General features: G+C 42.8%; 2 protein-coding genes across 10 annotated transcripts in view; one reads left to right on the top strand and one right to left on the bottom strand.

The window, feature by feature from the left end:
• The window catches only part of cmss1 (cms1 ribosomal small subunit homolog), a 346949-nt gene that overhangs the window by 76486 nt on the left and 257217 nt on the right, over positions 1-13246 (top strand). The window contains exon 1 of one of the 6 annotated variants that reach the window (XM_068041014.1): positions 9701-9761. The exons of 4 other annotated variants lie outside the window; for them this stretch is intronic. Coding sequence is in view for 1 of the 2 variants with exons in the window: in XM_068041010.1 (XP_067897111.1) it covers positions 9750-9761 (12 nt within the window). In the remaining variant the exon portion in view is untranslated. Of the gene's footprint in view, positions 1-9700; positions 9762-13246 lie in introns of those variants that run through there. One more of the 6 variants, XM_068041010.1, reaches the window with a different exon arrangement.
• Positions 1-13246, bottom strand: part of filip1l (filamin A interacting protein 1-like) — a 175180-nt gene that overhangs the window by 61042 nt on the left and 100892 nt on the right. The window lies entirely within an intron of this gene.

The following is a 13246-nucleotide window of genomic DNA, read 5'->3' as shown; positions in this document are numbered from 1 at the left end:
GTTCTCAGCCAAGAAGAATGCGCGGAAGGCTTTAGGTTACAGAATTTCCTTCTTGCCATTGATTGCAGTGTCATTACTGGAACAGTTGTTAATGGTTTTACTGAGTTTCTAAAAAGACTTTCTGATGTTTAATGAAGAATTTATCATATGGTTATGAAAGTAATTTAGTCTTTCAATTCACTGTGGTTAAGTAGGAATGCTGCAGATATGTTTAACACAATCAAAGTTGCACTGTTGTGTAGGCTTCAAATTAAGTTATATAATTAAACAACAATTTCAGAAACATATCTACATTGTATCAGTTATGGATCTGGCACTCTGATTTCAGAGAAAACAGTGAACTTATTTTAAATATGCAAAAAGCAGAGCATGCCTTTTTAAGTGTCCTGTATCAAAATGAGTGAGTGAGAAAATATTATCTAGAAATTCCTCTGACATCATTTTAACCCACAGGCAAAATGATGTTATGGTGGAATAAATTCTGGTGTGAACAATAGCCTATGTTTTGCAGCTCTCCCAAAATTCTTTCCTCATGTCTAGAATAATATTATAGACTCTGTGGTTAAATGCAGTTAAACCTATAAAAAGGTCAGTTAAGGAGTCCTTGCACTAAAATCCTCATTCTTTCACTTTCCACTGATTCTGGATAGGTACCGTCTATTACAGCAGTGGAAGTAAAAGGAAGGTATAGAACAGGGGTGTCCGACCTTTTTGCATGGGGGGCCACATTACAATTTTTTGCCTTGCATAGGGGGCCGAGGAGACAGATTCAGAAAGATAAAAGCATTAAAAATTTATCTTGCTATTGATCAAAACAACAACAAATGTGCATTTTTGTGAAGAAGTTTTGAATGAGAAGATTAATTTATTGACTTACTTTCTCGTCACTATGTTGGACACTGATTTAGTGAGATACCTGGCTTTATTTTGCTTGCACAAGTATCAATGTTTGCCCACACGTTTGTTGTAGCGATGCAGAGTATTCCAGATAGATGTCTATCTGTCAGGAGTGATCTTGAGTTATCTCTCTCTCTCTCTCTCTCTCCCTGTGTCCCCCTCTGTGTGTTGTACCCCCCCTCCGTGTGTTGTTTCCCCCCCCCCTCCGTGTGTTGTTCCCCCCCCTCCGTGTGTTGTTCCCCCCCCTCCGTGTGTTGTTCCCCCCCCTCCGTGTGTTGTTCCCCCCCCCTCCGTGTGTTGTTCCCCCCCCCTCCGTGTGTTGTTCCCCCCCCCTCCGTGTGTTGTTCCCCCCCCTCCGTGTGTTGTTCCCCCCCCCTCCGTGTGTTGTTCCCCCCCCCTCCGTGTGTTGTTCCCCCCCCCCTCCGTGTGTTGTTCCCCCCCCCTCCGTGTGTTGTTCCCCCCCCCCTCCGTGTGTTGTTCCCCCCCCCCCTCCGTGTGTTGTTCCCCCCCCCTCCGTGTGTTGTTTCCCCCCCCCTCTGTCTGTTGTTTCCCCCCCCCCTGTCTGTTGTTTCCCCCCCCCCCTGTCTGTTGTTCCCCCCACTCTGTGTGTTGTTCCCCCCCCCCACCTCTGTGTGTTGATCCCCCCCCTACCTCTGTGTGTTGATCCCCCCCCTCTGTGTGTTGTTCCTCCTGCATTCTCTGGGTTGTTCCCCCAGCCCTTTCTGGGTTGTTCTCTCTCTCTTTCACTCTCTCTCTCTCAGCATGAAGTAAGCAGGGATGAAGGTAGCAGCTTATGACTCAGTGGAGCTTGAGACAGAGTGTGAGCTCGGGAATTTGGTAAGTTCGGGAATTCGGTGCAGTGAGGGAGGAGGTGCTGTTCTGACCTTTTAGAAAAAAGGAGTGGCCTAAGAAAAGGAGTCGGAGACCAGCAGCAAAACATGAGAGCTGAAGCCCAGATTCAATAATTAGGTGAGTGGTTGGTGAGTTATAAGTTTTCTTTCTCGCTAAATGGTGGCAATAGTTTAAACTAGTACTGGGGAGATATAAGTAAATTTATAGCTTAAATTTATATTTAAATTTATAGCTTGACTAATTAAACCAATTGATATAACCTATAGATAATTGTTGTGATAGTTCTAAACCTAATTTGTTAAATAAAAAACAGTACATATGGCAGGTCAGGTGATGTATAGCAGCTGTAGCATGTGGGAGCTGGTGGACACCAGTGTGACCCACTGCAGCAAGTGTCTGCAGCTTGAGGAACTTCAGCTCAGAGTTGATGAGCTGGAGTCTGAACTTTGTACACTGCGCATCAGGGAGCGGGAATGTTACCTGGACACTTTGTTCCAGGAGGCTGTCACACCCCTTAGTCTAGGTGCTTCCGGTTTGGTCGGTGGTCAGGGACAGGACGGTGTGACTGCAAGAGAGGCAGGTATGGGGATCCAGTAGGTAGCACTGGAGGAGCCTCAGCCATTGCAATTGTCCAACAGGTTTGATGTTCTTGCAGCTTGTGTGGACGAGAGCAGAGACTGCAGGGACGATGAGCAAACTGACCACGGCGCCGTGATGCAAGAGGCCATTCAAGTGGCGGGAAGGGCCAGGGGGGGAGCTAAAAGGAAAGTAGTTGTAGTAGGGGACAGTATAGTTAGGGGGATAGATACAATTCTCTGCAGCCGAGTGCATGAGTCCTGAAGGCTTTGTTTTCTGCCCGGTGCCAGAGTTAAGGACATCTCGGGGATGGAGAGGAACTTGGAGTGGGAGGGGAAGGATCCGGTTGTCGTGGTGTTACAGGGAAGCCGATTGGTGATTGGCTGGTGAGTATTTCCTATTTATCTTATCTAAACTAGGGAATAAACTGGTGAGACCTATCTTTTTTTTTTATAAGTAAGGTTTATTACTACTAGTAAGGTGTATTAATAGGGTTTATCAGTATTAATAAGGTTTATCAATAGTAGTAAGGTTTATTAGTATTGGTAAAGGTTTATTAGCAATAACAAGTTATTAACTAATAGAGGAATGGCTGGGTTACTGCAACCTCTAGAGTGCACATCCTGTGCTAAGTGGGAACTCAAGGAAGCTTCTCGGGTCCTGGATGACCTTATGTGCAGGAAGTGTTGTCAGTTGCGGCAGCTTGAGCTCTGGGTTTTGGAAATTGAGCAACAGCTGGCATCACTGTGGAGCATCCGTGAGGTTGAGAGCTTCGTGGATAGCATGTTTATAGATGTGGTCACCCCACAGCTTGAGAGAGTGAGAGAATGGGTGACTGCCAGACAGTCAAGGAGAAACAGGCAGGTAGTGCAGGAGACCCCTGAGTGCATTGCCTTCTCTTCAGTTATCAATACTGAGGAAAGTGATGGTTCATCTGGGGAGTGCAGCCAGAGCCAAGGCCATGGTACCACGGGTGGCTCAGCTGCACAGTAGGGGCACAAGGAAGACTGGAAGAGCTATAGTGATAGGAGATTTGATAGTCAGGTGAACAGACAGGCGTTTCTGTAGCTGCAGATGTGAATCCAGGATGGTGTGTTTCCTCCCTGGTGCCAGGGTCAAGGATGTTACTCAACAGCTGCAGAGCACCCTGAGGGGGGAGGGTGAACAGCCAGCAGTCGTGGTCCACATTGGTACCAACGACATAGATAGGAAGAGGGATGTGGTCCTGCAGAAAGGGTTTAGTGAACTTGGTAAGAAATTAACAAGCAGGACCTCAAAAGTACTAATCTCCGGATAACTCCCAGTAGTGTGCGCAAGTTATATAGAAATAGGAGAATAGTGCAGATGAATGCGTGGCTGGAAAAATGGTGTAGGAGGGAGGGCTTTAGATTTCTGGGGCACTGGGGTCAGTTCTGGAGAAGGTGGGACCTGTACCGGCCAGACGGGTTGCGCCTGAACAGAGCTGGGACAAATTTCCTTGCAGGGTGATTTGCTAATGCTTTTGGGGAGGTTTTGAACTAACTTGGCAGGGGTTGGGAACCAGGAGGAAATATCAGAGAGGAATACCAAGGTGCACATAATACTGGGAGAGATAGATAGCATTAGAGTAAGGAATAGTAAATAAAATCTAAATCCGGGTTAATGTGCATGTATGTAAATGCATGGAATGTTAATATTGGTGAGTTACAGGCACAGATTGACATGTGGAAATATGATGTGTGGCTATAACAGAGACCTGGCTCATTGAAGGGCTCAAAGACTGGGTGTTCAATATTCCTGGATACAAGGGCCGGAATTTTACGGTGGATGGACGGGAGCCGGACTCCGACGTGAAAGTCGATGGCGAACCCGCTTCCGCCTAGCCTGGGGACCCGTCCCGTATTTTACGGATCCCCAGGCTTTAAGTAGACGCTTGGCTTCTGCTGATGTAACTACCGTTGCTCCAGCAACTATAACAGTAAACAGTTGTTCAATTAGTGTTGCAGTTTGTGTTTATAGGTATTATTCTGTAATTACAGCTTTTTAATGTGAGCTACATTGATCTTCAGTGATATAATTGTGTTTTATGAAATGCATGTAGGAAGATATTGCAGAAGTCAGGGAAAATTGTACTGGAACTGAGCTTGTCAAAAGGGCAGCAAGCAGTGTATTGACTTGGGCTGTATTTTTTTATTTGCAAAAAACAAAAGGATTTCCTTTAGGAGGCTGAGCGAGTGGAAGGCTTTTTGGAGATCGTATTTTGCTGTACCATATTTTCAGCTAAAGTAATTGGAACAAAAAGTGGCAGAAGCATAGCAGCATCAGTGAAGTTATGCAGATTTCAGCTCATTTAAGGCATCATCAACATCAAACAAGTGGCTCAGTGTCATTACTGAAGGCATAATATGAGTGACTGTTCACTTATGACTGTGTAAACTTTCACAAACCCAAAAAAATATAATGTATTGAAGCTTGTAAGATCTAACTTATAAACATTAAAAGTTACCTAACAGATACCCCTTGTGAACATACGAACATATGATTTAGGAGCAGGGGTAGGCCACTCGGCCCCTCGAGCCTCCTCCGCCATTCAATAAGATCATCGCTGATCTGATTGTAGCCTCAACTCCACATTCTCACCTACCCCCGATAACATTTCACCCCGATAACCTTTCACCCCCTTGCTTATCAAGAATCTATATACCTCTGCCTTAAAAGTATTTAAACACTGTGTTTCCACTGTCTTTTGAGGAAGAGAGTTCCAAAGACATACGACCCTCTGAGAAAAAAAAATTCTCCTCATCTCTGTCTTAAATGGACCACCCCTTATTTTTAAATAGTGACCCCTAGTTCTAGATTATCCCACAAGGGAAAAGATCCTTTCCACATCCACCCTGTCAAGACCCCTCTGAAACATATAAGATCCTATCAAGTCGCCTCTTACTCTCCTAAACTCCACTGGATACAAGCCTAGCTTGTCCAATCTTTTCCTCATAAGACAACCTGCCCATTCCAGGTATTAATCCAGTAATCCTTCTCTGAACTGCTTCCAACGCATTTACATTCTTCTTTAAATAAGGAGATCAATACTGTACACAGTACTCCAGATGTGATCTCACCAATGCTCAGTTTACTGAAGCATAACCTCCCTACTTTGTATTCAATTCCCCTTGCAATAAACAATAATGTTCTATTAGCTTTCCTAATTACTTGCAGAACCTGCTTACTAACCTTTTGTGATTCATGCACTAGGACACCCAGATCCCTCTGCATCTCAGAGGTCTGCAATCTCTGACCATTTAGATAATATGCTTTTTTATTCTCCCTGCCAAAATAGAAAATTTCCCACTTTCCCACATTATACTCCATTTGCCAGAGCTTTGCCCACTCACTTAACCTATCTGTATCCCTTTGTAGCTCCCTTATGTCCTCTTCACAGCTTACTTTCCTACCTATCTTTGTGTCATCAGCAAATTTAGCGGCCATACCTTAGGTCCCTTCATCTAAGCCATTTATATAAATTGTAAAAGGTTGAGGCCCCAGCACTGATTCTTGTGGCACACAACTCGTTACATCTTGCCAACTAGAAAATGACCCATTTATGCCTACTCTCTGTTCCTGTTAGCTAGCCAATCTTCTATCCATGCCAATAAGTTATCCCCTACACCACAAACTTTTATTTTCCACAATAACCTTTGATGTGGCACCTTATCAAATGCCTTCTGGAAATCTAAGTACAGTACATCCACCGATTTCCCCTTTATCCACAGCACATGTTACTTCTTCAAAGAACTCCAATAAATTGGTTACACATGATTTCCCTTTCACAAAACCCTGTTGATTCTGCCTGATTACCTTGAATTTTTCTAAGTGCATTGCTATAATGTCTTTAATAATAGCTTCAAACATTTTTCCCTAACTGGCCTGTAGTTTCCTGCTTTCTGTCTCCCTCCCTTTTTGAATAAAGGAGGCAGAAATACTACTCAAACCTTTTATGTATTCATACTTATTTGATAACATTTGTTCAAGGAACTAGTGATTCAAAGTTAATTTTTCAATTTAAATAATTGAGGACCTAGTATTGTTTGTGCTTTTGTCTTAACTAATCTTGTGCCACTGTGCTAGATATGAAAAAAAAGTCCATGGACGTCCTCAGACTATAAGCACAGACATTTCACTGGACATTGTAATTGAATGATGATTCATTACAAAGTATTTACTCTTATAGGATGTTTTATTGGACTGTCGAGGTGGATGCAGCTGCTAGATTTTGATCCTTGTATTTTCAGTATGAGCATGAGTCCATGGAGAATAGTGTTTTTTTTTCCTTTCCAGATTATATAATTTCCAGAAAGATTAGATTTGAAAGGTTGGATAATAAATTGATGCCTTGTGCACTTGTCAATATTTTTATGAATATCTTTGTTTTTCTTTCAACAGTTTGTAGCATTTTACTGTTAGAGGAGTTCAGTTCTTTGGTACCTTATAATTCTAGGCTCGACCTATTACAGAAGTTAACTGTAGTGTGTTCCTTAATGTATTTACATTATCAAAATTCTAACAAAATTAATCAAGCAATTTAAGACATTCTTGCCAGTGCTACTTTGAGTACATTTGGTGTCAAAATTTGACATAAAACCCAAGCAGGAGCTTAAATGTCTCAAAAATACAATCTTTCCATAGATTGTGAGGAATGGGGAAGTGAGGATTGATATATTTTACTTTTCTTAAGAAATAAATACCAAGGTTTTCATGATCTCTCAATGGAGAGTCAAGGTTTGAATCAACTCCCAGTGGAAAGATTAAGTTCCCATTTTTCTTCTATTTGTTTAACTTCATTCATTTCTTTGTATAGATATATACTAAAAGGATGATGTAGATTACTGTTGATGGTTTAATGTTGCTCCTTATTTATTTAATTTTTCTTTCCACAGTTTAACAGGGATGTCCTTCTGTATTACACAAAAGATTTCTGATCTTAAGGACTGGAAAAAAAGTGTTTTTAAAAAATGGGATTGCAATGCATCCTTGTGAAGAAACTTGTATAATTCTGTACCTGCATTTCCAGATTTAAGTGGCCTGAAATTTCTAGGTCTCCACTCCACTGCCAGAACTACTGTGGGGTGGGACCCCCAGACACCAGTCTGCTTTCCCCCAATCCCATTCTAAATTCTGGGTTCATTTACTTAGCGTGCAGACCTTCGAGCCATTTCTGACATTACTTGGGTGTCCCAATACAGTAATTTTAAGTTGTAGTTTTCCACATGGCAATCGATTGCTCTCACCCTGATCCTGGAAAATGCTGACTTGTGTTCCGACCTCAGTGAGACTGTTAACGTTAAAAATACAAGATATGAACCCCCACCCTAGACCAATTTAAAGAATTACACAACAAGATTTCATGTCCAATCGCGGAATCATACACCACGTTACTCATTTGTGTGATGAGCAGAACGTCTTTTTGAATTTCAGTTCCGGTGCGATGACAGGTACATTGACCATACGTTCCAACGACTGGCAGATTGTATCAAATAGCACGTCCCTTTGGTTGTTCGCAATAGGCAGAATATTGACCGTACTCAACCAGCCCGTACCTGCAAAACTCAGAACATAATGTCCAACATTAGATGTGATTCCGTGATTGGACAGCACTTGTTGAACAATCCCAAGTTGCTAAGAATTACTCTCACAACCACTTTAAGATTATCAGTTGGGCTTGCAATGTGGCTCACTTACGTTTGCTATATTCATACGCAGGGACCTATCCTCTGCAGGCAAAAGGAACAGTCCAGGCTTTGCTCCTTTTTTGAAGTAAACAAAAACGTGAGAGACAATAGTTCCCTGGTGCATTCTCCATGGCAATGGCTTGACCAATCACAGTCAACTTGCCAATGAATCAGCACCCTTTTCTCATGCAGTATAAATTGTTGCTCCCTTTGAAATTTGGCATTCTTGCATCTGACCTGATGAGTGCTAGATGCAAAACTTCGACACACGTCTCTTTTTTTCAGCAATACTCAAGTTCTGTAATACCAAACGACTATTTATTATAACTAAACTAAAAGAAATCACCATTAACTAAATAGTACTTTGTAAGTAGCTGATACCCCAAATTACAAAGTAAGGTACTAAATACTTGAAAACCTCACACCACACTTGTACGTTAGACAGTTCTTTGTTGATGGCGAAATCCTTTGTGGTTGAAAGTCCCAAATTCCTCTCAGTTGCAATGGGTCGGATCTCCCAGACCTTTTCAAAAATTAATGTCCTCTTCGCTCACTTCTCTGAGCACTTCTGACCTGGATGTCTGTGAATAAGGCGATTCCTGGTGATCCTACTAGTCTTCTACTTCTCCACAAGCTTCAACTTTCAAAACAGGTTCAAGTCTTCGCAGCCTTTCGCTGTCTCAAGCTTCTGAGAACAGGTGTTCCCTCTCTCTCACTCGAGGCCACCATCTCCTTACAGCCTGCTCTGAGGCTGCAACCACTGGATTCCCTTCTTAAAACCTGTCTGCCTTCAAAGAAATCTGTTAAATTTATCTAGACTCAAAAGTCAACAGCTTATTGTCCTATTCTAATATCCAAAGTCATGAAGTCTGGTATCACAGAGCTATCTGGTATTAACAGCTGCTTGGTACATTTGCTTCTTCAGAATCACTGACTCCTTGTTTACGACCTAAAAGTCTGGGAGGGTGAAACCCATTGTTCTTCAGGTGTTACCCCTGCAGTCTCTGTTTTGTCCCCCAAAAACAGTATTTGATCTGAATTCTCTGTTGTCCTGGTAACCAAGTTTTCTGTCTTGCCCTTTAGCAGAGCGGATGTGAGGTCACTCGACCTTCTGGACTCCATCTTAAACTTTTAAAAATCATGGTTTTTAAAACATAATCATGTTACAAAGTCCAGCTTTCATAACACTTGGCAATGGAGACAAGTCAAGTAGAACTGTCAGGATTTCTGGCAAATGACCATTCAGCCCTTTCAAATGATGTCCACATGGTTTGGAGGCTGCACCAGTGGGCATAAGATCCACCTGCCTCATTTCTTAAGAAATTTTGAATGTTAAAAGTGAAGACCTGTCATCTGCCACAATGCATTTTCAGGCTATAGCCAGTAGGTGGCTTTGTGAAATGAGTTTCTAATGTCCATCATCGAACTTAGTAATCATTTTGAATAGAAGTCTTATTTTATTTTCTTGAAATGACTTTTGGCAGTGCCACAAGCAATTTCCTCCTTTTCCTGTGACCTTTTAATGTTTCTTCACATGTTCATCTTAAATGCGGTGAATGACTTTGCTTTATCACAAGTAGCTATTGAAGCTATCTAAATTTCTGTTAGAATTTTTTCTTTCTCACAATACTTTTCCTTCATGTTCAACAGAAAAACCAGCATTTATCGACAAGTAACTGCTTTTTATGAACCAAAACCAAAAATGACAGATGAAATTTAATGCAGATGCATGTAAGTACTGCTCATGGAAGAAAAACATGATTTGTGTAGTCCACCAATAGTATTGAAATACTAAGGACTCAAGTCCATGCTTGTCAATTGTCCAATCCTTCTGTCAGGAAGGGTTAGTTAAATGGAGTCACTTTGCAGTTAAAAGATTTCAAAATAACACACTTGGGGATGGAAGTTTAGAACTAGTTATCTGGACTACCACAAGGGCTGGATTTTATAAGCTCACCGCTGAGATCTGCACGCCAAATGCCACGATCCCGAGCCCAGCGGCTCATTTAAATAGCTGGGGTGGGCCGCCCCTCCCCTCCCTGGTTAATGTGGAGGGGGGTAGGCTGTCCGTCCCTGGCAATGGCGTCAGCTGCCTGTGCGCAGGTGCTGATATTTTTGAAGGTATGTCAGCCCTACCAGTTTAAAAAAATATTTAAAGATACATGGCATAACATTAAATAAATACATTTATTTTGCCCCTCTTCCACGCCTCCATTACAATTAAATTAATTATTTGCCCTTCCTCCCCCCAACACATACCTTTTACCATCTGACTTTCCCCCCCCCCCCCACAAACTGCACAAAGTTTAAACTACAACCCTTCCCACCATCCCCTACACCCATGATGTTAGTTTGACCCTGTTTCCTCTCCCCCCTCCTGAGTATTAATAAACTTACCTCCTACTCCCCCCCCCCCCCCCCCCCCACCAGTGCTGTGCCTCATTTCCCCGGACGGGGATCCGAAGGCGCAGGAGTGCCAGCTGCTGGGCCGAAGATTGCAGCGGGCAATGAAGAGGCGCCATAAGTATATTTAAATTAATTAATTTAGTTGCTTTGAATATTAAAATCGTGGTCCTGTCACTCAACAGGGGGAGGCCCCTGCCGGCGTTGAGGTCCATATCGAGCCTCATCCGGGGCCATCTTCAGGCCCTCCCCGCCACGGATTCCAACGTTGAGGGCTCCTTAAAATCCAGCCCAAAGAGATAATCAAATAACTGAGCCAACCAGGTCCCGCCTACTCCAGGACACTGGAAATTTGACAGTGTCAAATAGCTCACTGGTCAGAGCTAGAAAAGTTGGTTTGCCACTGGGTGTTTGGATTCTTCCCATTTGGCTCCAGATAATTTTGCAACCCATTGCCTTAAAAGATAAGCTAGCCATGACTGGACAAGCTGTTGGATGCTGACTATTTCTCGGTGCTGCTCGGATGTATTGTTTTAGCTGGTGAAACTGCTGCAGTACCTCTGCACACAGTTGAGGATTCCCAAGCCACAGCTCCTTCAAACCTATAACTCATTTCTTTGGACTTTGTTACATGGGAAGCATCCCCACAGGGAGGGACTGTACATTCTGTATTAGTTGAACAGAAACTCTACATGTATGAAGACCCATGTTTTCATGTTGCCACGCATCAGATTCTCAATTTGGTAAGCTGTGAGGTTATGAAAACAACAACTTGTGTTAATATAGTGCCTTTAATGTAATAAAATGCCCAAGGTGCTTCACAAGAGCATTATAAAGCAACATTTGACACCGAGCCACATAAGGAGATATTGGGGCAGATGGCTAAAAGCTTGGTCAAAGTGGTGGGTCTTAAGGAGAGTATTAAAGGAGGAAAGAGAGGTGGAGAGGTCTAGTGAGGGAATTCTAGTGCTAAGGACCAATCAGCTGAAGGCACGTCCAGCAACGGTGGAGCGATTAAAATTGGGGATACTCAAGAGGCCAGAATTAGATGAGTGCCAATATCTCGGAGGGTTGTGGGGCTGGTAGAGATTACAGAGATAGGGAGGAGTGAAGCCATGGAGGGATTTGAAAACAAGGATGAGAATTTTAAAATCAAGGCATTGTTTAACCGAGAGCCAGTGTAAGTCAGGTGGGTGAATGAAACTTGATACAAGTACGATATAGGCGGCAGAGCTTTGGATGACCTCAAGTTTTTAGAGGGCAGAATGTGGAATGCTGGCCAGGAGAGCATTGGAATAGTCAGTTCTAGAGGTAACAAAGGCATGGATGATGGTTTCAGCAGCAGATAAGCTGAGGCAGGGGCTGAGTCGGGTGATGTCAGGGGTGGAAATAGGCGGTCTTATTGATGGCATGGATATGTGGTCGCAAGTTCCAAGATTGTAGACAGTCTGGTTCACCCTCAGCCAGTACACAGGGAGAGGGATGGGGTTGGTCGCTAGAGAATGGAGTTTGTAGCGGGATCTGAAGACAATTGCTTTGGTCAATGGACCCTGGTTGTACACGGGCACAACTGACACTCAGCTAAAATGGCGCAGCTTGTCAGCATAGCTTTCTGCTACAGTTAGGGCATAAACGTGCAGGATTTTCGAAATCCAAATGGGAAGAATTGTACTTGCAGTAACAGATCTCACCTTGCAGCTCCCATTAATGACTCAGGCTGGATGATCAGTTATCATCAGTGCCTTGGACTGTGTACTGTCTTAGCTGAGATATCAGCGTACTAAATCAGCCATGGAGGCATAACTTGGTCCTAATCTTCCATTGGCAGATAGGCTATCTTGTAGAAAACTCATGCCTGGATCTAGGCTCACTTATGAAGACTGGTCAAACAGACATAGCTGAGGTGTTTGGCTAAATGTACTGGGCTTGATGGGGGACTGTTACAAACAAAGATGTAAATACCACCAGCGTACCGTGGCTGCACTGTGTACTATCTGCAGGATGCATTTACAGCAAGTCACTCGGGGTTCTTTGACAGCACCACCCGAAACTGCAACTTCCATCACGTTAGGACAAGGGCAGCAGGTTCACGGGAACGCCATCACTTCCAGGATCCCCTCCAAGTCTCACACCATCCTGACTTGAATATATTGTTGCTGAGTTCAATCCTGTAACTCCCTACCTGAAATCATAATGGGAATGCTTTCACTACATGGACTTCAGCAGTTCAAGAAGGACTACCACCACCCTCTCAAGGGCAATTAGATATGAGCAGTAAAATGCCAGCCTTGCCAGCAACGTCCATATCCCAAGAATAAATACCAAGAAAAAACTATCTGACCCTACTCTTCAGTTTTAGCAAGCTATCCGCAGCATGAGGCAACACATTTAGGACAAGGAAAAGAAAACTTAAATGATGTTTTCAGCTAGTAAGGTTGTAATTTTCTTCTCCCTTTGGATACAAATCAGTGCATAGAGATTGATACCAAATACTCTGAATTTGAATGTGATACATCTGCATGTACCAATTGATTTCTGCTATTATTTTTGCACTATGACTATATTTATCATATTCTTCCTGGTTGTTGGAAACAGTTTTAACCTTTCATTTTATAAGATATTATCCCCTTATAGTCTCTGACTTAGCCCTGGCATTTGGTTGCAATGTAATTTTATCAACTGTTCAGCCAATTGGATGTGATGAAGCAGGTTTAATTCCAGAAATGGGGAGGTGAGAGATTGATATCCCAATTATAATGGCAAATAAAAGCCAGTGAATTAATCATTTGATCCCAATATAAATGGAGTAAATT

This window comes from Heterodontus francisci, chromosome 10 (assembly GCF_036365525.1).
Source record: "Heterodontus francisci isolate sHetFra1 chromosome 10, sHetFra1.hap1, whole genome shotgun sequence".
Lineage (NCBI taxonomy): Eukaryota > Metazoa > Chordata > Chondrichthyes > Heterodontiformes > Heterodontidae > Heterodontus > Heterodontus francisci.
This window is presented reverse-complemented; position numbering and strand designations above follow the sequence as displayed.